At 44.8% G+C, this 27,201-nt stretch overlaps 1 protein-coding gene across 1 annotated transcript in view; it reads left to right on the top strand.

Moving 5' to 3' along the window:
* Window positions 1-7,945, top strand: part of LOC145355183 (sodium/myo-inositol cotransporter 2-like) — a 126,986-nt gene extending 119,041 nt beyond the window's left edge. The window contains exons 14-16 of the mRNA XM_080207096.1: window positions 1,968-2,094; window positions 4,249-4,288; window positions 7,813-7,945. Coding sequence (XP_080063222.1) covers window positions 1,968-2,094; window positions 4,249-4,288; window positions 7,813-7,945 — 300 coding nt within the window. The remainder of the gene's footprint in view (window positions 1-1,967; window positions 2,095-4,248; window positions 4,289-7,812) is intronic.
* The last annotated feature ends 19,256 nt before the right edge of the window (window positions 7,946-27,201 follow it).

Here is a 27,201-nt window from a genome sequence, read left to right on the forward strand (position 1 = left end):
GAGAATGAAAAGGAGCCTCTGAAAACCAAAAAAACTCAAAAATCAATAATAGCCTTTGAGAAAATCTCAAGAGAGCCCTCAAAGAAAATCACATTTTGACCCCTGACTGTCATTCCTTCAGGCAATGCAGTCCAGGTCCTAAACACTCATTATGTAAAAAGGTTTTTACTTATGTCATCATTATTTCTTTAGCCTGTCACCTTAAATATGTACCTCCTGGTTCTCAATTCTTGTAACTTTGGGAACAGTTTCTTCCTATCTACTCTGAGGAATCATAGGGTGGAATTTTATGAAAAAAATTCTAAGTGCCAAATGAGCGAGAAAACAGGAGAGTTTCCGACTCATTTTTTGGACCAAGCATGAGCTCCCTGTGAGGTTGGTCACTGAGCTCTAGGAACACCATTGCATAGTGCCTAGATCTCCCATTGAGCTGCGCATTGAGTTCCCCCCACGAACATTAGAATTCCCCTCCATACCTATCGCCCCCCTGATGTTGGTTTTCCACTCCCCATCCACCCAATGGACATCACCTTTGCCTACCAATCACTCCCCTACAGAGCTCCCTCCCTCTCTCCCTCCCTGATCACCACCTCTTTTGCAGATTCCGTCCTTCACCCCGCCACTGATCATCACCCCTGCAGAGTTCTCTCCCTCCATCTCCAATCGCCACCCCATCTGCAGAGATCCATCCCACCCAATCACCTCCTCTTCTGCAGAATTCCATCCCTCCCACCCTGCCACATACCCCTCTCCCCTAGAATTCCCTCTCCCACCCCACCTAGCATTCCATGGCAGAGTTCCCTCCCTCCCCCTCCTCACTGATTTCCCCTCCACCCCCAGCAAAGTTCCCTCCCACCCACCCATCACTCCCATTCCAGGTGCAAAGCCAATTTCGCCAGCAAAACAGGGCTGACTCAACTGGGGGAGGCAAAAAAAGGGCGCATTTCTGATTTTCCGTGATCTGCCTGATGCTACCACGTCACCTCACCAAAATTTGGCAGGGCATGGTCATAAGATCACACTCATAGAATCTCTACAGTATAGAAAGAGGCATTCAGCCTATCAAGTCTGCACGAATCTTCATCAGAGCATCTTACCCAGGCCACCCACCACCCTATCCCGGTAATCTGACGTATTTATCCTGCTAACCCCCCTATCTATACATCTTCGGAGACTTAAGGGACAATTTAGCATGGCCAATCCACCTGACCTGCACATCTTTGGGCTGTGGGAGGAAACCAGAGTACCCAGAGAAAACCCACACAGACACAGGGAGAATATGCAAACTCTACACAGTCACCTAAGATTAGAATTGAACCCAGATTCCTGGTGCTGTGAGGCAGCAGTCCTAACACTGTGCTGGAGATCTATTATCATTTTGAATATCTCTCTCAGATCTTCTCTCAAACTTCTCTTCCCCAAGGAGAATAGTCTCAATCTTGCCCATCTATCCATGTAACTCACCCATGGAAAGATTTTTGTGAATCTTTCCTGCATCCTCTCAAATGCCTTCACAACCTTCCTGCCAGAACTGAATGTAATATTCTATTAAGACTAAATCAGTATTTTTTTTAAGGATAATGTCTACAAAGCCAATGGTAGGACCATCTTCTATTGCCAAGATTACCAAACTGATGTATAAGGAAGGAAATCTTGCTTTGAGTTTTGATAGTTACCCCACTGTTGATGAAAGTTTTTTGAAAACTTTAGTAATGAATAACAGCTCTGCTATCATATTCTAGGAATGAGTAAAAGAAAACTATGGGCTACTAAATTCCTGGACTGCATAAAGGTGCAAATCAAGAATTTTGCATTTGTGAATCCAGATTGCCTGGGGTGTCATGCTGATGTTACTATGGAACATATCACCCATTCTAGTATATTCTAATATAGACCTTCCACTTTTACCCTTAGTCAGTGCTATTTTATTATAATGCATGAAGTTATATTTAAATCTTCATTTGCAGACCAGCCGGTTGACCTGGTACACACGTTATGACAATCCACAAGAAAAACATGCGGGAGATGATGTTGAGGAATCAGAAAATACATTGGAGACTAATAATGATGATGACACTGAAATCAGTGTAACAGGTAGGTAATTCTCTGTGTTCACCACATTGTACAGCACACAGTACACCAAATTTATAACAATAATCACATTGTCAGTGGCATGATAGTCCCCACTGATGATCTGAGTATGGAGTTTCAATCCCTCCCCTGTGCACAGATCAGAGAATTGACCCACAGAACTATGAATGAAAGACAATTGCTGCCTGCCTTGTTAACATGGTACAGGAAAGTAAATATATTAGCAAACGTAGTTACCGATCTACCGTGAAACTTTTTCATTTCAGCATTGCAGGTTACAGACAAGCTTTTAACGAAGTTAAAAGATTTCGGAAAGATACAAAGGACATGATTATTTACATTTAAATCAGAGTCAGCTTTTTCTCTAAGGGTAGAACTGCCTTTGATCTCCTAGGATTGTAGCTTTATTTTACTTATCAAGGCAATGGAAAGTAAAATCAGGTATAAAACTGGCCAATCAAGACCTGTCAGTTTCCTCTCAGGCAGGTTAAGATAAAATTGATTTGTAACGACCAAGATTTAGGATTATCAATGAAAGATTGAATGAGAAAGTTAGAAGAAGTATTCACAGAAAATGAGGTGAGGGTTGGGGGGGGAGGGTCACAGACCTGAAAAAATAGATCTGTTTCTCGCTTCATAGATGCTGCGTGACTTGCTGAGTATTTCCAGCATTCTCCCATCTTATTTCAGATATCCAGCATTTGCAGTATTTTGATTTTGTGTTTTTGTAGTTCATTCATAAATTATTAGATCATAGATTTCTTTCCCAGAGGTGGCTACTGGGGAAGAGATTATGGGGGCAATTTTATCTGAACCTGCCTGAGAGGAAACTGACAGGTCTTGATTGGCCAGTTTTACACCTGATTTTAATTTACACTGCCATGAGAAATAAAATTAAGACACAATCCCAGGAGACCAAAGGCAGTTCTACCCTTAGAGAAAAAGCTGACTCTGACTCAGGCAAGAGACAAGGTTGAGAAGGCAAGACCTCCATGAATAACCTCACCTGCTATAGGGATTGAACCTGCGCTGCTGGCATCACTCCGCATCATGAACCAGCTGTCCAGCTAATTGAGCTAACTGACCCCCTATTACCTTGAGATGAAAGCCAATACATGCCAAACTGCTACAGCTCTACAATTGACTAGATAAGAAGGCTTGTTGTTTTATTTTCCTCTGGAAATGCTGAGTGGGTGCCCATCTAGAACATCACCTAGAACAAGCATGCAAATGTATGGACTAAGTGCTGGAAAATGAGTTAGAATTGATGGGTGCTTCGTGATTGGCACAAACACAATAGGCTGAAGGGCCTCTTTCTGTGCTGTAAAGCACTATGACTAAATTGAGGTGGTGCTTTTGCCTTCTTCAGACGGGAGGGTCAAACAGGGACAGATGTTCTGCTTTAACTAAACTTTAAATTTGTGAAATGGTAGTGATTGGCAATTAATAAATACATTGGTCATTTAGTCATTGGCTGGATGTTAGTCTATCATTTTCGCTGTGTAGCAACTCTGGGTAATTCCTCCCTGACTCTCAAAGTTGATCAAAGTGATCAAGCAGAGCACAGTGACCATGAACTATGACCCACATGTATTTTGTATGCCGCGATAATTAGCCTTAGTCAGAAATGCACCCAGCTCCCTTTTGAATATTTGCAATAAACCTACATTCACTGTAGCGCCCAGCAAACTGTTAAAGAAGTAGATGATCTTCTGCAAAAGCAAAAGCCTCCTGGCACGTAACCTAGTTCTCAGCTTCATATCTTGTATGCATGCCCTTTTTTTCCTAATCTAATTTGAATAGTCTATCCACACAGATACAGTTTAGTACCTTCAGTACATCTTTAATCGAATCACTTAAAGTCTATAACTTTTGAGAATATAAAGATCCAGCTCTCTAGACCAAAAGTGATAACTAAGGAATTATAAACCATGTTTTCATGCTAGCGTTCCATTTCTGAACATTTTCTAGGGCTTCTATACCTTCCACCAGCAATTGACAAAGCATAATTGATGAGGTTCAGTTACAAGGACATTAGAGTGTTTTCATTTTGTATTTCCCCAGTAATACATGCAATCATGGGCAGAATTTTAACTGTGGAGTGTTGTTCTCAATGGTGGAAGTGCACGCCATTTATGATGTCTTGCTTTTTGCTAGTTCTCATTAAAATTTCAAGTGCCATTGCCATGCACTGGAAGTATGTGTAATCTTTTCATAGGTGAATGCAGTGGGATATGGACAAGCTTAAGACTAACAGGAAAGCTCTCAAGGCCCCAATTTTCCTGCTCCGTAATTCCATTTCTTGCTGCACCATCTCGTTAACCTTGGTCCCCAAAGCTCCTCAAACATTCCCCTTTTATTCCCCCATTTACTATTCTTTCTTGTCCTGGGATCAGCCCCCACCACCTTCAATTCCCATTGTATTGAAGACCCTTCAACTTTAAAATATCAGAGTCCCACGGTTCGGTGATGCCTTTCTGCAGCTTCTCCTCCAGACCATCAGGGAAAGGCAGGAAGCATTTGAGGGGGATAGATAGAGTAGATGTGCAGAGACTATTTCCTTGGGTGCGTGTACCTGCTACCAGGGGGCATAACTATAAAGTTCATGTGGGAGATATAGGAGGGATGTCCGACGTAGATTCTTCACTCAGAGAGTGGTTGGGGTGTGGAATGCACTACCTGCTGTAATAGTGGAGTCGGACACTTTAGGAACTTTCAAGTGGTTATTGGATAGGCACATGGAACACACTAGAATTATAGGGAGTGGGATAGATTGGTCTTGAGTTTGGACATAGCTCGGCGCAACATTGAGGGCCGAAGGGCCTGTGCTGTACTGTTCTATGTTCTATAAGTCCCTCCAACCTATGTCTGGACATAGATGGTAGGGGATATGAGCAATTATGGGGCTCAGAGCAGAACCTGGGTGTAGTGCAGGAAATAGATGCATGATTTGCTCTGATCTGCCATTATAAATGCCAAGATTACATTTTGGTAAGGGTCTCTCATGTGGTCATCAATAATTTATGTCAGTGAATGGGCTTCTGTGCCAGGAGGATAAATGCATGATCAGCCTTCATGGCAATTGAGGCCAAAACATTTGGCTATTCTTTGCACGTGAATGCAATTTGTGAATTACAGGCCAGTATATGTGATCAACTTGCATGCATATAAGGGTACAAGATTTTCTTGGAAATTCGCAAAGGCCAATAGCAGGTGGGAAAAATGGCATGGAAACTGCCAATTACAATAGTGGTTTTCTCCACTGAAGAGTGCAGCAATTTGAAAAATTACTTAAAAAAACAGTTCCTACCACATATTACTGGCAGGGCAGCCTCTGATTTTCTTGTCCCGCCAGTAACCTAGAAAGGTTGCACACATAGCCTTACAGTGACCCATGGGAAAATATCTGTGCCCTGTGTGAGAGCTCAGGAGACAGGAGGGTTTCCAAAGCTGTGGCCACATGGCTATTCAATTCCTAAGGCAACAAGGAGTGTATTTATACATCACAAGAGTTTCTACTCCTTAAATGTGCAGGTAGTTTGCAACCACACAAAGCGCATCCTCCAGGTGTGTGCTAGATTCTTGGAGAGTGTTCATGATAGCTACATTCTTAGTTGCTCTTGTATACTCAATGTTTTTGAGTGGGTACAGTGGCTACAGGATTGACTCGTCTGGGATAAGGGGCACTCCCTGAGGATGTAGCTGATGATGCCTGTGCAGAGTGCAGTAGAGACCACATATAACAAGGCTCATGCTACTCATCGCACTTTGGTGGAGCAGACCATCGGAATACTGAAAATGCAGTGCCGATGTTTGGACCAGTCAGGTGGAGTCCTGCAATGTAGTCCGCAGAGGGTGTCACAAATTGTGGTCGTCTGCTGTGTTCTTCATAACCTGGCACTTCAACGGGGTTAAGAGCTGCCTGAGGAGGAGATGGTGAAGTGGTATCTCTCTTCTGATGAAATGGACTTTGAGGTGGACAACAAAGAGGAGGTCCTAGAGGGTGTGGAGAAAGGTCATCAGGCAGTGTTGATGGCCGGAACTGGCAGAAGGGTTCAGAACGCATCATAGCATTCATGGAAGTTGATGATTAGAGCCCTTGAGAATGTCCCACCATTCTGAAATCCCTTCCATACGCACTGTTCTCCAGTTTGACTGCTGGTATCAGACATCATCACTAGTAATGCTTGTTCCATAGGAGGGGAACAATTTCCCTTAGTCCCAATGTTGCAGGAGGATGATGATGACTTGCAGTGGGGACAGTGCATTTTTCTGCAAAGGGGAAGGTCTGATTCCTGTCTGGCTGAAGGCAGCTTGCACACTTTCATTGATCAGGATTGTATCTTATTAGGGTGATGTCATTCAGACAATTTCATCTATCCTGGATTCCATGTGTTGAGATCAGATATTCACAATGACTGGGGGCTGAGTGGTGATCCAGAACGTTGTGAAGATAATCCTCATTACTGTCGAGAAACAGTATAACTGACGTGTTCTGTCATTGTGACAGTATATCAACAAGGGCAGAAGAGGCAATCATGCATAAAGAATGCTTTATATGGTGCCTTTATAAAAGTTGGTGAGTGTCATTGATTTCATGTCCTCCACTAGTGCAGGACAGAAGTCTCACACCAAGGTTTCTACCACATCTGTCCTTGAAGCATTGACCTGGCTGCCTCAGAGTGCCAGCAGAAGCTCCCTGGACAAAAATCATTGGGACTTCTTCACTGGGCTTTCAATATGACGAATGTAGCTCTCATGTTCTTTCTTACATTCCCTACTTTGCCATTATATCTGCAGCAACTGAGACATGAATGAGTCCAGAGTCATGTCATCTGACTGGGTCTCAGCAGAGTCCTGACCTGCTTCCTGAGACATCCATGTCTTCACCTGCTTTGGATCAAATAGAGTGAGGTGCTCACCATTTTGTGACCCCGATTCCTCTCTAATACTGTGTCCCACTGAGATGTGTGTCTCTGCACTGGTGGAGGTTGTGGATGAACGCTGTGATGCCTGTTCATTCTTGACATCCAATAATTTATCAGAGCTGGTTTCTGGGGTGCATTCCTGCACCTGGCTGGTAGAGGCACTGGATTCCTCCCCTGATGTGTCTGTAAGACAAGGGAGGTGACATTACTGTATGGCAGAGGTGTAATATTTGAAGAGACAGAATTCATGTTAGCTTGGTGTGATGGATGATGGTGTTCTCGGTCCCTACTTGGTTCTTTTTTTTTGAATTGGGGTGCCCTTGGGCTCAGTCAGAGCCCACCTGACCAGCATGAAATCGTTGGACCTGTCTCTTACTTTTTTTTAATAAGTCCCTAAAATATGGAGGAGGGAGCTGCCCTTGGGGCTTTCTAACGACCAGCAGCCACAGAAAAACCACTGACATTGGCAGAACCAGAAGGTCCCCTGCTGACCAATGACAGGCCACCTCCACCACCAAAAAACACACCATGGAAATCCCATAAATAATGCTATGGAGAGAACGAAGGCAGGAGTTTAGTAGCAGATCTAAAGATACTCACCTTAGCAGAGGAGGAGTCATCCAAAGAGGAGAAATGTGGTTGAACAGCCATTGATGATGAGGCTGGAAGAGGCAATCATGCTGGTGGTGGCATTTTATGCACACAGGAGGCACATGAAAAAATATTCCCATTCATACTGTGATAATACTTAATAAGGTTCCGTTCGTTGTTCATCATAACATTTCCTTCCAAGGACAAGGCTGAAGCCAAGGCAGAAGTCAGAAGACTACAGCTCTGAGGACAATGAGATCAATGCCCCAGGTATCAGTCACCTGCTTCATCAGCAACTTATGGCAACACATACATCCAAGAGGTTTGATAGCTGAGCCCCTGATACATGGAGGTCTTCTGGGATCTTCTTCTAATGCAATCAACCTCTCAGGACTGAGGATGATTTGATTCCACTACAGTCCAAGGGATTCTGAGGTGGCTGTTCAGTCTGATTTGTGATTTGTAAGACTCTGTACTAGGCAGCTGGGTGATGCTTGAAAGATTGGGATGGTTGTTGGGATGTTTGTGCACTTCATCCAGTGCCTCAATTACACCTCTGTAAATTCCTAACGAAGGCTCTTCATGTATTCAGTGCCTTCCCAAATGAACATTCTCCATATTGATCAGTCTCAAGCCAGGATCTCCCATAAGTATCTTTGGCCTCTTGAGGAATGCTTAGAGGATATTCCTAAGACATTTCCACTGTTCTCCCAGAAGCCTCTTGCTGGAACCAAGTTTTGTGTGGAGCAGTTGCTTTGGGTGTTTGGTGTAGTACATAAGGACAACAGAGCTGGTTTTGAGTGATTAGTGCCCCGATACCGAAATGTTGACTTGGGATAAAATGCTGCTGCTTGGGCCCCTTTTCTTGCCACTAAATTTGGAGGATCTTGTGAAGGCATCATTGGTGATATTGCTCCAGTACCTTGAGGTGCCTCTTGTAGGTTGTCCAAGCTTCTGAAGGAGCACAAGGATCACTGTGGTTTAATAAATCATAAGGGACCCTCAGTTTGAGATCCCGGCCACCAAATATTATTTTTTTCAGTGAGTTGAAAGCTGAACTGGCACATTGGAAGCAATGATGGTTTTTGTGGTCTGTGACTGTCTTCATTGAGAGGAGGTTCCTAAGATGTGACAAATTATCTATATTTTCCAGGATCATGCTGTTGATCTTTATCAACTGGGGGAAATGTTGTGGGAGCATGTTGGAAAAGGATCTTAATTTTCCGGGTGTATAGTGAAAAGTCAATTTTCCCATTTGCCTTGGAGAAGGAGTTGACAATCACCTGGAGCTCAGTTTCTGAGTGGATGCAAATACAATAGCGTCATCTGAACACTGAAACTCTATGATTGAGGTTAGAATGATTTGATTTTGGTTTGAAGGCTGCATAGGTTGAACAGTTTTCCATCTGTTCTATAGGTTCTCGTCATTCCTCTTGGTAGCTCCTGTTGAACCCAGGCTGATGACAGCCTGTGGTCCAGCCGCAAGATACCTGCTGGACATGGAGCAGACATTGGAGGGAAAACATTGGAGCTGCTGTTGGTTATGTGCAATGTTTTGTGTGAGATGGAGTCGTCCATTCAAGCCGTGAATTCTGCAATGTCCCAAGCATGTGGATACATGGCCATCATGGAGAGGGTGGGGATCACCATGGAGTGTCAGGTCAAGCATTCAACCCATGTGCATTCTGACCTGCATTCCATTACTGTAGTCATTGGCTCAATTCAGCAGTTGCTAGGAGCAAAGGGAGACCCAGATCTCCCTGCAGATGCCCCTTCTCCCCAGGGAGACAGAGTTCCAGATAGAGGAGGAGTGCATGACAGCGGCCCTGGGGGCTTCCTATCAGGGCACAACCAACATTTGTGCCAGCTCGTTATCTCCTCCAACATTCATCCCATTAGATCCAGCAGGTGGAACCAAGGGAATTGTTCCTGCAAATGCATCACATCCAGTAGTTTGGAGCACTCAAGGCCTCATTTTTCCTGAGGACATCCGCTACAGTCATTCAAGGCAATGGGGCATAGTACTGAGCAAACTGTCTCCACATCAGCCACTGATTATGAAGCTACACCCAGACAGTGATAGAAGAAGAAAACGTAAGATTTTATGGACATTTAGGTGTCATGGTGTTCCATAAAAATATGTATCACGTGAATAGTGTGCAATATATGATTTTACTATATTCAAGTGTACATAATTGACATTTTTGGAAACTAACTTGGCAGCCTAATGTGATCAGAGTTTTTTTTCCTGCACTAATAGCTGATTCTACGTGCCAGTGACCATGTATTGACTACCACTACCACTGTCTTCCAGGCTGCTCTGTCTTCTCTCCTTTCCCCCCCCACCCCTGGTTTGATGCCCATCTGGGGGGAATAATGTGTCCCTCTTCTCCTCTACTGTGCCAGCTCTCCCTTGGAAAACCTGGGGTCCATGATTCTGGCAGCCATCTTCTTGTCTGCTTGCCTGAGTGTCCATCCTTGGGGCTTACATACAGGTCTCCCTTGTTAAGACAGTTCAGCTGCAGGCAGTTTGGGCAAGTCACGCACATGTTAGGGCATTCCAGCAAGATTACAGTTTGTTTTGTTGTACTGAGGGGGAAGCCAAGCAACACTTCCAGGTGTGCTGATGACAAAGGGGTGGGGGGTGGGGTGGGGAGGGGAGGGCCTCCGATGTCTGTGGAGGATAGAAGGAAGGGTGGGTGGGGGGGTGGGTTGCTGCTGCCAAGAGAGCTGCCATTTTGCTGCTTTCTTCATGCATGTGCATTTTGGCCCCCTGATTCGAGCTGCCAATTTCTGGGTGATTTAAGCCCCATTTCCTCTCTTTACAGACGAGAAACAGCTTCTGCTGCTTTTTTCTCTAGGTGGATAAGACAGCAGATTTGAACTCACCCAAAAACAGATCTGAAACTCTTCCATTTTCACATTCATCCTAGACTTAGAATTTTTTGGTAAGATCATTCCTATCTTTACAGTGCTTTGAGTGTACCCACACCATTTGAATTATCACTGTTGAGAGCCATTATGGATAAGCTCTTTTACAGTGCATAGAAGAGGCAGCCAACTGAGGCTGCATGTTAAGCCATGTCTTGTAGACTGGCAAGGACAAAACTCGAAACTTACAGGAACATTCATTAAAGGTTTATTGCTGATGCAAAACGTCATCTTCCACAATAAAGGCAATATCTCTACTCCTTTTGTAACCATTAATGAGTAAAAGCCATGAGGTACTCCATTACATTTAGGTCTCTAAGTTAGTTTCCAAAAACAACAATGACGATGCCCATCTGGGGGCAATAATGTGTCCCGCTTTTCCTCTACCACATCCAGCAAGGGTGAGTGCACATCCTGTTCTGGCATCGTCCCCCAGTGTGACCCATGCTGTGTGTATCGCCACATGACACCCTGCATGCTTCCAGCCCCTGACTCCCAGACTCCCAGCATCTGCCTCCACCCAACCCCGAGTCTGCACACAATCCCTGCCCTCTGAGGCCCACCTTCTGACACCCTGCAGACTTTCTGCCATCAGCCTTTACATGCCTCCTTCTGTCCCCATAATAAATGGGAACGGCAGAAGACAGGAGGTGATGTGCCCGAATGAGGGTGCTAGCACATTTTGAGGAGAGGACATTCAATCTCATGGGCGAGGATGACAACTGTACAGTCAGTGACAACCAGATTGGGTTACAGCCCTGTCATTCGTGGGACATGGGTGTCGCTGGCTGGCAAGCATTTATTGCCCTTCCCTAATTGCCCTTGAGAAGCTGGTGGTGAACTGCCTTCTTGAATCGCTGCAGTCCACATGCTGTGGCTTGACCCATAATGAGGGAATTACAGGATTTTGACAGCGACTCTGAAGGATCCGTGATATATTTCCAAATCAGGATGCTGAGTGGCTTGGAGGGGAACTTTCAGGTGATGGTGTTCCCATGTATCTGCTGCCCTTGTCCTTCTAGATAGAAGTGGCTGTGGCTTTGGAAGGTGCTGTCTAAGGATCTTTGGTGAATTGCTGCAGTCCTCTTGCAGATAGTACACACTGCTGTTACTGAGAGTCGGTGGTGGAGGGAATTGATGTTTGTGGATGCGATGCCAATCAAGCACGCTGCTTCATCCAGTATGGTGTCAAATTTCTTGAGTATTGTTGAGCTGCATCCATCGAGGCAAACGGGAACTATTCCATCACACTCCTGACTTTTGCTTTGTAGATGATGGACAGGCTCTGGGGAGTCAGGAGGTGAGTTTCTTGCTGTAGTATTCCTAGCCTCTGACCTGCAGTTGTAGCCACTGTGTTCATATGGTGAGTCCAATTGAATTTCTGGTCAATGGTAACCCCAAGGATGTTGACAGGGGGAATTCAGTGATGGTAAAACCATTGAACGTCAAAGAGGAGTGATTAGAGTGTCTCTTATTGGTGATGCTCTGAGATGCCGAGGACCACTGGAGGAGGCCGAGTTGGATCATTCACACGGCACTCTGGCTGAATATTACTGTGAATTCTTCATCCTTATCTTTTGCACTGATGTGCTGGGCTCCTCCGTCATTGGAGGTGGCAATATTTTTGGAGCCTCCTCCTCCAGTGAGTTGTTTCATTATCCATCACCATTCACAACTGGGTGTGGCAGGACTGCAGAGCTGAGATCTGATCCGTTGGTTGTGGGATCACTTAGCCCTTGTCTTATCACTTGCTGTTTATGCTGTTTGGCACGCAAGTCGTCCGTTTGGTAGCTTCACCAGGCTGATACCTCATTTTTAGGTATGCCTAATGCTGCTCCTGGCATGCCACCTTGCACTCTCCATTGAACCAGGGTTGATCCCCTGACTTGATGCTAATGTTTGAGTGGGGGACATGCTGGGCTATGAGGTTGCAGATTGTGCTAGAGTACACTTCCACTGTCCAGTCTTGATTGCTAGACCTGTTCGAAGTCTGTCCTATTTAGCATGTTGATAGTGCCACACCACATGACAGAGGATATTCTCAATGTGAAGACAGGACTTTGACTCAACAAGGATTGTGCGGTGGTCACTCTTACCGATCCTGTCATGGACAGATGCATCTGCAGCGGCAGATTGGTAAGGATGAGGACCAATATGTTTTTCCCCCTTGTTGGTTCCTTTACCGCCTGCTGAAGACCCAGTCTAGCATTTATATCCTTTAGGACCCGACCTGCTCAATCAGTAGTGCTGCTGCTGAGCACTTTTGATGGTGGACATTGAAATCCCCCATTTTGCGTCCTTGCCACCCAAAGTGCTTTCTCCAAGTGTTGTTCAATATGGATGAGTACTGATTCATCAGTGAAAGAGGACGATATGTGGTATCCAATAAGCGGTTTCCTTTCCTTTGGGGGAGATAGAGAGATTAGATCACTGGAACTCCAATCAGCTACCGCCCCCCCCCCCTCCCCCCCAACCCCCCCCCCACACCCCCCCACAACCCCCCAACACCCAGCCCCCCCCACCCCCACAACCCCCCCCCACACCCCCCCACCCCCCACAACCCACCCCCCCACCCCCCCACAACCCCCCCCACCCCCCCCAAAACCCCCCCACCCCCCCAAAACCCCCCCAACCGCCCCCCCCAGTCCTCTACCCCCCACTGTCCTCTACCCCCCCCAATTCCCACACTCTTTAAACATTGGAACAATTGTGAGTGAACCATGGTAATTATATTGAGATGATGCAAAAGCATGCTAATTGACATCTTGCCTATTTTGGACATTTTTGTACGATGGGAATTTGCGCCATTCCCATTCATAAGGCATGACGAAGTCGTAAAATCACTTCCAAAGAGGTTTGTTTCCTACTGTTCTAAAAACTCACCCAGGTAAAGATATTATTATATTAAAAAGGATAAACACACATCCTCGCTGCATTGCTCCCATTGTGACCCACCTGTGATTAGTGGTGTGCCACAGGGATCAAAGCTGGGTTAATTGATGTTTGTCATCTATATCAATGATCTGGATAATAATGTGGTAAACTGGATCAGCAAATTTGCTGGTGATACAAAGATTGGAGGTGTAGTGGACAGTGAGGAAGGTTTTCAAAGCTTGCAGAGGGATTTGGACCAATTAGAAAAATGGGCTGTAAAATGGCAGATGGAGTTTAATGCAGACAAGTGTGAGGTATTACACTTTGGAAGGACAAACCAAAGTAGAACATACAAGGTAAATGGTAGGACACTGAAGAGTGTAGTAGAACAGAGGGATCTGGGAATGCAGATACATAATTCCCTAAAAGTGGTGTCACAGGTAGATAGGGTCAGAAAGAGTGCTTTTGGTTCATTGGCTTTTATAAATCAAAGTATAAGAGTTGGAATGTTATGGTGAGATTGTGTAAGACATTGGTGAGGCCGAATTTAGAGTATTGTGTGCAGTTTTGGTCACCAAATTACAGGAAGGATATTAATAAGGTTGAAAGAGTGCAAAGAAGGCTTACAAGGATGTTGCCAGGACTTGAGAAACTGAATTACACAGAAAGGTTGAATAGGTTAGGACTTTATTTTCTGGAGCGTAGAAGAATGAGAGGAGGTTTGATAGAGGTGTATAAAATTATGATGGGTATAAATAGAGTGAATGCAAGCAGGATTTTTCCATAGAGGCTAGGGGAGAAAAAAAACTAGAGGACATGGGTTAAGGGTGAAGGGGGAAAAGATTCAAGGGAATATTAGGGGGGGCTTCTTCACACAGAGAGTGGTGGGAGTGTGGAATGAGCTGCCAGATGAAGTGGTAAATGTGGGCTTACTTTTATCATTTAAGAAAAACTTGAACAGGTACATGGACGAGAGGGGTGTGGAGGGATGTGGTCCAGGTACAGGTCAGTGGGACTGGGCAGAAAAATGGTTCAGCGCAGTCAAGAAGGGCCAAAGGGCCTGTTTCTGTGCTGTAACGTTCTATGGTTCTCTGTCAGGCCACAGTGGGATACATGCATCTGCGGTCTTGAACAGGGATTTGCGCATGCGCTGGGGATGCATGCTCATCTCCCAGAACTGACAAACAGTCGGCGATCAGACCACGCTGGAAACTGGCGGGAAGGCAGGTAAGTCATTTAAATATGCACATAAGTTAACTATGGGTTCCAATTGAATCTCCCACACAGCCAGGAGTATTTCATTCTAGTGGGATTCAGACTAGCTCTCCACCTTCGGTGAACCAGCAGGAGACACTGCCGGAGTGACGGGGGTGGGGAGGGGGGATGGGGGGTGGGCTGATGCCCCCTGGGCATGGGCATCCTGGTAGTGCCAGCCTATGCTTCCTGGCACTCCCTGAAGGGCAAAGTGCCTACACCCAGGAGCACCTTGGCACTGCCCACTGAGCATTGGGCAGTGCTAAAGGAGTGGGGAGATGTGGGTGGGGCGTACTGTGAACGGGGCCTAGGGGCGATCGGCAGTGGGGGGGGGGGGGAGGTGGGGGAGATCCATTGTCACTGTGCATTGGGATCAGTCTGGGATGAAAGGAGGGGAGCGATTGAGCTGGCTGGGGTGGGAGGTGAAGGGTGATCTGCTGGGGGGGGGGGGGGAGGCTGCCTCCAGGCTGGTCTGACCCCAGGGAGGGGTGCGGGGGGCTCTCTGCTGGGGTGAGAGGATGGAGAGATCACCTCTGCTGGGGGTTGGGGCCTGGATATCAAGGCGTTCCAGAGCTGAAAGTCGGGGTTGGTCCAGGAATTGTTGTTGGGGCCGTGATTGGGCCATGAGGGGGGCTGGAGGGGCAGCATTGCAGTGATCCAGGACTGGCTAGCAAACGGGAGGTTGACAGTTTGGGCCACTGCACATGCGCAGAGCTCCAGAACTGTCAAATTCTGGCGCAATTAGGCCCCAACCCCCTGGGTTTTGTAATGAGATTCATGACTGGGATCTCTTCAGCACACAGAATGCAAGATTCAGGTGAGAAGCTGAACTGACAGAATTGTCAGGATTTAGAACAGTTTTCCCGTCAATTCAGCACTTCTGGGAGAATCACAGCCCCCGACTTTCACAACACATCATAAGTAGGCAAAATTACAAGTTATACTGCAGAGGAGGTTAACTTTTTGACAAGTTAAAATTCAATGACAAAAGGTATGAAAGAGAGAGTTCACTACCTATGAGTCCTTTGTTGGTGTTCATGGTTAAAGTAGATTTTTTTTTCCCACACAATCTTGAAATTCCACTGGGGTTGAGGCAGTTGTAAACTGCATTTTCTGGAGACAGTTTCTTTTACACATTAATCCATCTTTTTGAAAAATCATTGCTATTATTCATGAAGATGCTTGTGATTGAAATTCTCTATCTCTGTGTTGGATTGCAAAAATATAGGGCTCTGAACTTGAGGACAGGGAGACAGATATGGTGTTATGGCTCCATTTGCAGACTCCTCCTGCTAGACTGCCCAAAAGTAACAGGTTGTTGTAATAAAAGGCATTTCAAATTCTTTTTTGTATCATGTGACCATAATTGTAATTATGATCATGTGATCATAATGAGTTGGGTATTCCACAGAATGTAATTGATTAGCTCATATCAGAACAAGTGATTAATTTCTTTAATGTCCCAGCCATCACTTTTGAATGGTCCATTCTTCCATTTGATGAGTGAGGAAGAACATGTTTTAAATAGCCATTGTCCTGGTTGACTTTCTGTCTCTGCCCGAGAGGTAGCTTTACAGAAATGTAAATGGAGAGAGAGTCAGTTACAATTTCTGTTCCTTCAAATTCCTGTCATCAGCAGCTGTGCGATTCCACAAGAGCGCTCTAATTGTATTGCATGCTCTAACTGTAATTCACATTAGAAACTGACGAACTTGTAATACCAGATATGTCAGGTGACCTGTAGCTGTCATCTTAAATCAGTGTTTGCTTGCCTAAAAATTTCTAAAGAAGTTTAATATATATTTGACCTGCTGATGAAATTAAAGAGTAATATTACACATGCACATATCACATTATCATGACAGGGGTATAATCTACATATTACAGCCAGATCTTTCAGGAGTAGGGCGGCATGGTAGCACAGTGGTTAGCACTGCTGCTTCACAGCTCTAGGGTCCTGGGTTCAATTCCCGGCTCGAGTCACTGTCTGTGTGGAGTTTGCATGTTCTCCTCGTGTCTGCGTGGATTGCCTCCGGGTACTCCGGTTTCCTCCCACAGTCCAAAGATGTACGGGTTAGGTTGATTGGCCATGCTAAGAAATTGCCCCTTAGTGTCCAGGGATACGTAGGTTAGAGAGATTAGTGGGTATGATATGGGGGTGGGGCCTGGGTGGGATTGTGTTCGGTGCAGACTTGATGGGCCGAAGGGCCTCTTTCTGCACTGGAGGGCTCTATGATTCTATGAAATTGGGAAACAATTCTACATGCAAAAGGTAGAAGAAGTTTGGAGCTGTCTTCTACAACCTGCAATTAATGCTGGATCATTGTTCATTTTGAATTTGAGATTGATAGATATTTGTTAACAAATGGTATTAAAGGATACAAGGCAAAGATGGGTATGTGGAGTTAGGTCACAGATCAGCCGTGGTTTTGTTGAATCATGAAACAGGTTCAAGGATAAATGGCCTAATGTTCCTAAGTTTCTATCTCAAAGTCTTTTTCTTATGTAAGCCTGTATAACGCCTTGTCAAAAGCATTCTGAAAATCCATGTGAATTGTGTCAACTGGGCTATATCCATCAATCAATGTGACTAACAGCAAAAATGAGCAGATTAATTACAATTTAAGTAGATAAAAATTTAATTTCTGCTTATAGTAAAATGGTAGGACATGAGGGGCTGCCAAATTGTGGTTCCTGCAGAATGGTAGAGTTCAGAGTAGCAGATGTTAACATGGACAAACTCACCATTAGGAAGAGTCACTAAGATTAACTGAGATTATGTAAATTTAAGAATTTAAAACCTACAATGAAGTTGGAGACAAACACACCAGAGAGGGATAGAGATTTTTGAAGCAAGAGTTTCAGAGATTAATGACTCGGCTGAGTGGTGCCTTAACTGCTAATGGTAGAGGATGGAGAGATGAATACATAGATCAAGGAGAGTACTGGAAAGGCTAGAGCAGGAATATCCAGAATAAATTATCTTGGCTAACAAGTTTGAATAGCTGTTTGAGGAGGGTTAGGGCTGTAGGCAGGTCCTTCAAATGGTTTACATAGGTACTAAAAACATGAGATGACTTAAGGTGGGAATATTAGAAATTCAGTTAGGAATTCAGTAGTTACAGTAACATAAAGAATTGGAATTGTAAGGGGCAACATGCAAAAAGTGACACTAATATCAAATAGTAGTTCCAGTTGCTTATTAAATAAGCCAAAATGCAGACTTGTAATTCCATTTAGAAAAGGCTGATTATCAGTGTTAAAGTGAAAAAGAGAAGGTGGTAGTTCTCTTACCTTGGTTAGATCATTAAATTTCCATTGACTTGGAAGACAGATAGCATTTAATGTCACTGCCATCACTGTGCACATGCAATGATGGTCTACATGGGTAGGTAGAGAAGGAAATGAATGAGTTAAATGAGAGGTTAAGCATTGAAGGTAGGTGGAAAAATTTAGAGAAGATAGAAAAGTTTAAAACATTGATTTAAAAATCAGGATTTTGGGTATAGAATTCTGTAATCAATTAAAATAATACTTATTCTCTGCTAGGTGGACACACATTGAACTCAAGAACAAAATACGTATTGATGTGGCTCTGTGGGTTGAACAGAAGTGATGTGGATGAGCCTTTTAAGGAAAAGAAAGAACAATATATTAACTCATTATATGAAGACCCCTGCATGCGCCATGTGGTCAATGCTAATTTAGTCATTTGTATGGGTGTTATTATCTTTCTTTATAGTTATTTTGCTTAAGACAATAAAACAATGTCATGTATGTAGATTGGCACTATTAATTTTTTATTGAAACCCATATGCCTCATAGATTTATCACCTGTTAGATAGGTAAGCTATCCAAAATCCACACTATGATTCTCCCAAAGCAAAACTAAGATAGTCAACATCTTTTCCCAAAGGTAGGGGAGTCTAAAACTAGAGGGCATAGGTTTAAGGTGAGAGAGGAGAGATACAGAAGTGTCTAGAGGGGCAATTTGTTTCACACAGAGTGGTGAGTGTCTGGAACAAGCTGCCAGAGGTAGTAGTAGAGGCAGGTACAATTTTGTTTTTTAAAAAGCATTTAGACAGTTACATGAGTAAGATGGGTATAGAGGGATGTGGGCCAAATGTGGGCAATTAGGGATTAAAAAGTGAGACGGCATGGACAAGTTGGGCCGAAGGGCCTGTTTCAATGGTGTATACGTGTATGACTCTAAGTGCCCAACAGGAAAGCTGGACTATTTCTTGCCCATTTTTTGGGCGTACTTACCAGAATGAATCTGCCACACTCTGGGCAATATAGAGTGCCTCAGCGTGATTCACTCTGAAAAGCAGGGGGCAGGGCCTATTTCTGCCCAAGAGGCTGTCATCTTAGCACTGAGTGGATCACTGCACATGCACCAATCTGTTTGCACAGGCTGTCCACTAATCGCTGACCTCCGATCACTGGCCTCCTGCAAATCCCCTTGATTGCATGCAAGCCTCATCTCCCTCTCCTCCACAACACCAGCCCGCCTTGATCTCCATCCCCCACTTACCGGTCCTGATCTACCGCCCCCCATAGCCAGCCCCAGCACTCCCCCATTGATTGCCAACCCCAGCCTACCCTGATGACCAGCCCTGAGTGCTCTCCTTCTTCCCTCCCCCACCAATCCCAGTGCAGACTGGCAGCCAGTCCCTCGCTCTTATCGTGCCCCCCAATAGGTCCTGCCCCCATGGGCAGTGCCAAGCTGCCCAGTGGCAATGCCAGTTTGTTGCTTGGACAGTGCCATGGTCCTAGGCTGGCACTTCCCAAGGGGCACCTATCCCTTGCCCCCAACCTTTGGGAAGGCCTCAATAGTCTCTGTCCCCACCAGTGGGATGAGGATGCCTGTTCCCTATTCGTAGGGAGCAGTTGTAAACCCAGCTGGTGGGAATCATTCCCAGCTGGGGGAGGAGTGGTGGGGGAGAAGCTAGCAGGCCCAGAGGATACCATCCAGGCCTGTTAATCATATGGAAATGTCAATTTCAATGACATTTCCATGATAATCAGCTCAAGCAACGCAGCAGACCAGGAGAATCCCAGCCCAGATTTTAATTCCAGAATATGATTAGAGGAGGATATATAGTACTATTTTGGTTGAGCTTAATACATGTTCTTTCAGTTATAGTTTGATGTCTCAAAAACGGTGTGTACCTCTTCTTCCTCTTTCATTGCCGTAAAATAAAGATTTAACAAGCAGGTTCCACAAAGATCAAACTAGAAGGTTAAAGAAGGAACAAAAAGGAGTTTTCTTTAGATCGTAAGTGGATATCTGAGCTCTTTTACTTGTAGTTCCAGTGTTACGTTGGATCTTCAGGCATTTCACGTCTCTTTGGGGACTTCATGTGTAGGAAGTATCTTCAGCTTGAACTCAGCATATCTGAGTTTGAGAGGGCAGTTGGAGTCACTAAGGAGCTTCAGGGAGGTTGAGAGTTTGCTGGGTACTTCATCCCAGGAGACGGTCACTACACAGGCAGTAAGAGTTCACGATAGTAGATTGGTGGCTGCTACAGATTCACAGGATTAGTTTGGCACAGGAGGCCATTCAGCTCATTGTGTCTACACTGGCTTTCCGAATGAGCATTAGGAGTTCAATCCATTCTCCTGCCTTTTCCCCATACCCTTGCACATTTGTTCTCTTCAGGTAATCATTTAATGCCCTCTTGAATGCCTCAAGTGAATCTGCCTGCAACATACAAATGCATATAACATCAAAAGATGTATGGGTTTGGTTGATTGGCCATGCTAAAATTGACCCTGGTGTCAGGGTAAATGTGTTGGATTATGGGAATAGGGCCTGGGTGGATTGTGGTCGATGCAGACTCAATGGGCTGAAATGCCTCCTTCTGCACTGCAGGGATTCTATGATTCTATGATACTGCCAGGCAGTGCGTTCCAGAGCCAAACCACTTACTGTGTGAAAATCTCACATCACATTTACTTCTTTTGCAAATCACTTTAAATCTTTGTCCTCTGGCGCTCGATTCTTTTACAAGCGGGAACAGTTCAGTTCCAGCCCTCTCATGATTTTCAACACCTCTTTCAAATCTCCGCTTAATCTTCATCTCTCCCAGAACAATCCCAACCTCTTCAATCTATCCTCATAACTAAAGTTTCTTATCCCAGAATCAACCTCTTCTGCACTCTTTTCAATATGTTCACATCCTTCCTATAAAGTGACACCCAGAATTGTACACAATACTCCAACTAGGTCTAACTGTTGTCTCCCTACCAACATGCATCACCTCACACTTCTCAGGAAAAATAGAAAGAGGCATGAAGTACAGGAGTGTACGACTCTTACTTTGGAGATTGTTCAGAGTGATAATACCCAAAAAGAATGCCACCCAAACCATGGCACCAAAGGGCATGGGACTGAACAGACAAGAACAGCAAAACATACGCATGCAGTTGTTATTGAAGATTCCTATCAGGGAGACAGGTATTTTTGTAACCATCATTATGAGTCACGCATGGCATGTTGCCTCCTTGGTGCCAAGGTTAAAGACATCAGAGTGGGTGCAGAATATTCTGCAGTTGGAAGGGAGTGAGTCAGAAATTGTGGTACATGTTGGTATCAAAAGGCCAGGCACTGAGGTCCTTAGTCAGGTTTTCAGGAGCCAGGGAGAAAATTATAAAGTAGGACTTTGAAAGGAAAATTATTCCTAGTGCTACACCCTTGTGAGAATAGAAAAGGAAAGATAGAGAGAATGAAGTTTTGGCTTAAGGCATGGTGCAGGAGGGAGGGCTTCAGTTGCTTGAGCATTGGGGTATGTTATGGGGAAGGCACTTATTCAAAAGGAATAGGTTGCACTTTATTGGGACTGGGACATTCACCAGTGTGGCTGGAGAAGTTTTAAATTACATTGGCAGGGAGATGAGTACTAGCATGTAGAAGCAGAAAAAAGGAATAAAGAACATTAAGAGGGAGGATTTGTCAGTACTCAAAGTAAATTGTTTTGTATTAGAAAAGAATGGACTAAGAAAGATTGAGAGGACACCTGGAGTTATATTTATAAATGCACAAAGTGTGGCAAATAAGATTGGTCAGCTACAAGCACAAATAGTTGTGTAGGATTATAAGTTAGCATCAATGCTGGAACATGACTGAAAATTGGTGAGGATTGAGTGCTTACTATTCAATGATACAAAATACGCAAAAGAGATAGGGAAGGAAAAGAGGGATGTGGGTGGCAGTACTGATTAGTAAGACATTGTGGTGTTAGAAAGAGAAGATGTCCTTGAGCGGGGCAAGGACAGAATCCATTTGGTTAGAGATGAAAAGCAAACTTCGTATGTCCTTCGAATACTGGAGGTATTCCATGTGCTCCAAAGAGAGAGAAGTAAATCTGTAGGAAAGTTACAGAGATGTGCAAGAACAATAGAGCAGTGATATTGGGAAACTATGATTATCCAGATGTTGATTGTAATAATGTGAAAGAGGAATTTTTGAAATACATTCAGGTGAAGGTATTTCAAACAATGAACTTTCTTGATCAGTATCCAACTTGAGAGGAAGCATTGCTGGATCTGGGACTGGAAGGGTGGGTCAAATAGACCTAGTATCTGTAGGGGAACAGTCAGGTAGGAGTGATATTTGTACCGTGAGGCTAAGCCAAACAGTACAGAAGTGCAAGGAATAATCCAAAATAAGATTTCTAAACTGGAAGAGAGCCAATTTCAATGAGATGAGAAGTTTTGGGCGCCGCACCTGCGCAAAGATATTTTGGCCTTGGAGGGAGTGCAGAGGAGGTTTACTAGGCTGATACCGGAGTTGAGGGGGTTGAGCTATGAGGAGAGGCTGAATGAACTAGGCTTGTACTCGTTGGAGTTTAGAAGAATGAGGGGAGATCTCATTGAGACGTATAAGATGATGAATGGGATGGATAGGATAGAGGTGGAGAGACTCTTCCCGCTCAAAAAAGACAGTAGGACTAGGGGGCACAGCCTCAAGATAAAGGGGGGGCGTTTTAGAACGGAGTTGAGGAGGAACTTCTTCACTCAAAGGGTGGTGAATCTCTGGAATTCTCTACCCGTTGAAGTGGTGGAGGCTGCCTCGCTAAATATTTTCAAGAAGCGGGTTGATGGGTTTTTGATAAGAGAGGAGATTAAGGGTTATGGGGAGAGGGCGGGAAAGTGGAACTGAGCCACGACAGATCAGCCATGATCTTATTGAATGGCGGGGCAGGCTCGAAGGGCCAGATGGCCTACTCCTGCTCCTATTTCTTATGTTCGTATGTTCTTATGTATCTATTTAGGATAAAATGGAACCAAAGACAGACAGAGAAAACTTGTAACACAACAATGGGTGATATTCTGGTCCAGGCTAAGTACATTTCAAGAAGGGCAAAAGGTAGGGAAACCAAAATGAAGGCCCCCAAGAAGACATGTTGAGTTTATCCAACATTTTCTGTGTTCATTTCAGATTTTGCAGCATCAGCAGTATTTTGCTTTGATCATATTGAGAGTGTGGTTAGCAAAGCACATGTAAAGGCACTCACAAAATCACACCCCTCAGGAATGGGCTTGAGAATACAGGAATTAGTACCTAACCCCATTTTTAAAGGATTCCCAAGTCAACCTAATTCAGTGAAAATTTGGACATTTGTGTTTGGCTGCAAGTGCCCAGTGGGTTCAATGTTGGTGTTCCATATAGTTGCATAGCCTCAGGTAAGCTGAATCATGTCATTAAAAGCCCGACCTAGAGATCTCTGGCAGCTAAGTGAGTGATTGCAGTAACCCTGACCATATTAGATCTCCCTTCTCCTCTCTCAGCTCCTCCTCCAAAGATATAGAGTGGCACTACCTTCCTCTTTCTGCAGCAACAGTTCTCCCTGTGGGTAAAGCAAACAAATATCACTGTGGACATCCTTGCTGGTGTATACTGAAAAGTGTCCCCAGTTCTGTCCAGGTGGCTAAATTGCAACTTTAGCAATGCAATAGTGTGCTCAATGACCACTCTCATTTTCACATGGCTTCAATTGTACCTCTTCTGTGCATTAGTGGTCAGGTCATATCCATAGGTGGTAACCCTTGTTTCCAGAGCCAATTGCTGACTCTGCTTGAAATTATGAAGATTCATGGTAGGTACAGAACAAAAGCATCACGGATAATCCTGGGTATCCAGCACAATCATACATGAAAATCTTCCACTGGTTACATACCAGTTCAAGATTGATGAAGTAGACTCCCCTTCAATTGACAAATATTCCTAATAGCCCTCAGGGTCCCTTGATTGTCTATAATTCCATTGAATCATAAAAATTAAAGTGCAGAAATAAACCATTCTGCCTATTATGTCTGTGCCAGACAAAAAGAGAAAAAAGAAACTAGCTGCTCATTTTAATACCACATTCCAAGACCTGGTCTGTCGCCTTACCGGGTACAGCACTTTAGATGCAGATCCAGTTCTCTTGCAAGTGAATTGAGTATTTCAGCCTCAACCACCAACCTAGGCAACGGATTCCAGATGCTCACAACTTCTGGGTGAAAAGCTTTTCCATATGTCCCCCTCTAATCCTTCCAGCAATCAACTCTAATCTAATTCTCTTGGTAATTGACCCTTGATCTAGGGGAAACATGTCTTTTCTTTCTACCCTATGTGGCCCCTCATAATGTTGTATACCTCAATTATGTCAACCTTAGCCACCTGTGTTCTGAGGAAAACAACCTTAGCCCATCCAATCTCTCCTCATAGCTGCAATTTTCAAATCTTGGCAACGTTCTTGTAAATCTCCTCTGTACACTCTCTAAAGCAATTATGATCTTTCTAGAATGTGGTCACCAGAACTGCACACACAATTTCAGCTGTGACCTAACCAGCATTTCCATCAATATATCCTTGCTTTTTATTCAAACTTCATCGATTAAAGGAAAGCATTGGATGTGCTTTCTTGACCACCTTGTCCACTTGTCCTGCCATCTTTAAGGACCTGCAGATACGCACTCCAAAGTTTCTCACTTCCTCAACCTCTCTCAATATCTTCCTGTTGATTGAGTATTCCCTTGTGTTGTTTTGTCTCCCCAAATGTACAATCTCACACTTTGCCGGATTGATTCCCTGGACCTGTGGGAATGCAGCCAAAGCAACAAATCTGAGGGCCTCTTATCCTAACCAGCTTCATTAATAGAAGGGTATGCAGTTGATGGCCCTGACAAGTCACCTTGTGAGCAGAAGATTATGAAATCATGTGTATATTACTACCAGAACCAAATTAAGGATTGTGGTGATCTTGACTGCTATTGGCAAAGCATACTCACCTGGTCCACGTAGAAAGAAATCCTGGCTGCAAGTCTCCCATTGCGGCCCGTAACTTTACCGGTGGGTCGAGGTGGGAGATGCACATTGTTGACCTTGTACCAGGATTTGCGCATGCGCCGATAATGCATGCACATCTCCCAGAGCTGGCAAACAGTCGCCGGTCAGACCACACTGGAAATCGGCGGGAAGGCAGATAAGTAATTTGAATCTTTTTAGAATGTATTTAAATATGTTTAGCAGGTCATTATCGGGCACTTTCAGGTCCTGATCGAGTCTCCCACTCCGCTAGAAGTACCTCATTCCAGCGGGGTTCAGACTAGCTCAGGGAACTAGAAGGAGACCCCGTCAGAATGAAGGGGGGGGGCAATCGGGGCCCTCCATGGGTTTGGGCGGTGGGGGGGTGGCGCCCCCTGGGCATGGAGAACCTGGCAGTACCAGCCTGTACCTGGCACTGTCCAAGTGGCAAAGTGCCCATGCCCTGGGGATGCCTTGGCACTGCACGTGGGGCATCAGGCAGTGCCAAGGAGGACAGGGCCTATTGTGGGCAGGGTCTAGGTACGATTGGTAAGGGTGGGAGGGGTCCCACTGCCATTCTGCAAACTGGATCGGGGGGTGGTCTGCCGGTGGGGGAGAGGGGGCTCTGCCTTCCAGGGGTGTTCTGACCTCGGTGAAGAGTCAACGGAGGGATGTGTCTGATGAGGTGAGGGGGGTGGGGGCATTGCCACTGCTGGGGAGGGTCGGGGCTGTGCATCAGGGTGCTTTGGGACGGGGGGAGCGGGGTCAGGGCTGGCCCAGGAATTGTTGTGGGGGCTGCGATCGGGGTGAGGGGGGGGGGGGGGGGGGGCAGCTGGAGGGGCAGCATTGCGGTTGTCCTGGGCTGGTCAGCGATTGAGCTGACCAATAAATGGGGAGTCTGACAGATTGGGGCCACTGCACATGCACAGAGTTCCAGGACTGTCAAACTCTGGCACCTGCCCCATTCCCCCCTGGGTTTTTAATGATATTCACAACTGGGACCTCTGCAGTGCACAGGGCTCGGAAATTCAGGTGAGAAGCTGAACTAACAAAACAATCAGGATTTGGAACAGTTTTCCCAGTAGTTCAGTACTTTTGGGAGAATCGCGGTCCCTGTTTCAGGAGGCTCCAGATATCAGCAATAAGCAGTGCTGAGAATTTAATCACCCTGAAGTCCAGTCACATCCAGAAAGCTGATCCTATGCCTGTTTACCGTGTTGGCACACCATTGCTTCAGTCAGGCTGGGGATCTGTGCTGTTCCCTTTGTTCTGTGGAGCAGCAGATGACTAGGGTGAAGACCGTTGCTCCTTCCTCAGGTATTACTATCATGGGGGATTGTATTTGAAGTGCTGCTGCTCTTGTTTCTCATCTGGATCTGAGGTAGAGTTGCATAAACTCTGGTCAAGCTGCTGAGAAGGCTGGAAAGTGCAAATCAAAGTCAAAATATTCCAAAATAGCAGAAATAAAACTTCCAAAGTTTTTGAAATCATCTCTAAAAGTGAAATCACGCTGTCAGAATAAGTCCTCTGAGCAAAATTATTTCACTTAAACAAAGAAGCTCTGCATTTAAAGGCTTTCTAGCTGATGAATTATTCAGTCACATCAATCCCTTTTTGCTTTCATCTTGTTGAACTTGACATGTTTCAAACAGTGTAGGGAATCTGTATGTTGGCAGTTAAAGCCAGAATCCAGAGTGAAAGGTGTAGTCAATCGGCATTTTGCATATTTAAATTTCAGTCCCTCCAGTTGCAAGGGTGCTTTCCGGTGCTTAGAATTGTGCCTTAGTTAACTATGGAAGTCATCTGGTTCCTACAGGGTTCCCAACACATGTTAATACCCCCACACACACTGACACTCAAACCTTACCTCTCCACTTTGCAGGTTAAAATCCCTCCCAATATACTCCTAAAAGATGTAAAGAAATTAAAGTTCTGTGGATGAAGAAAGAGATTAAGACTAAACTGAAACTGAAATGACAATCTACAGAATGTTCAGTGGAACCTTTTATTGTGATGTGTGGCTGCTGTTTAGTTTTGAATATAATAACCAATGAACAGTCTTCCTTGATGGTGAGGCAATACATGTAAAAACCAGTGCCATCTTCCCAAGCCCATTTTCTACACAATCTGAATATTACCAGGTTCCCTGACAGCAAGCCTCTGAAAGCAACATTACTTTTTCAATAACTGATAAATCTCTCTGAGATTGACACACCTGAAGGTCATCAGACAATTGAA

Source organism: Carcharhinus amblyrhynchos, chromosome 18, assembly GCF_965287045.1.
Source record: "Carcharhinus amblyrhynchos chromosome 18, sCarAmb.v2.hapA, whole genome shotgun sequence".
Classification (NCBI taxonomy): Eukaryota; Metazoa; Chordata; class Chondrichthyes; order Carcharhiniformes; family Carcharhinidae; genus Carcharhinus; species Carcharhinus amblyrhynchos.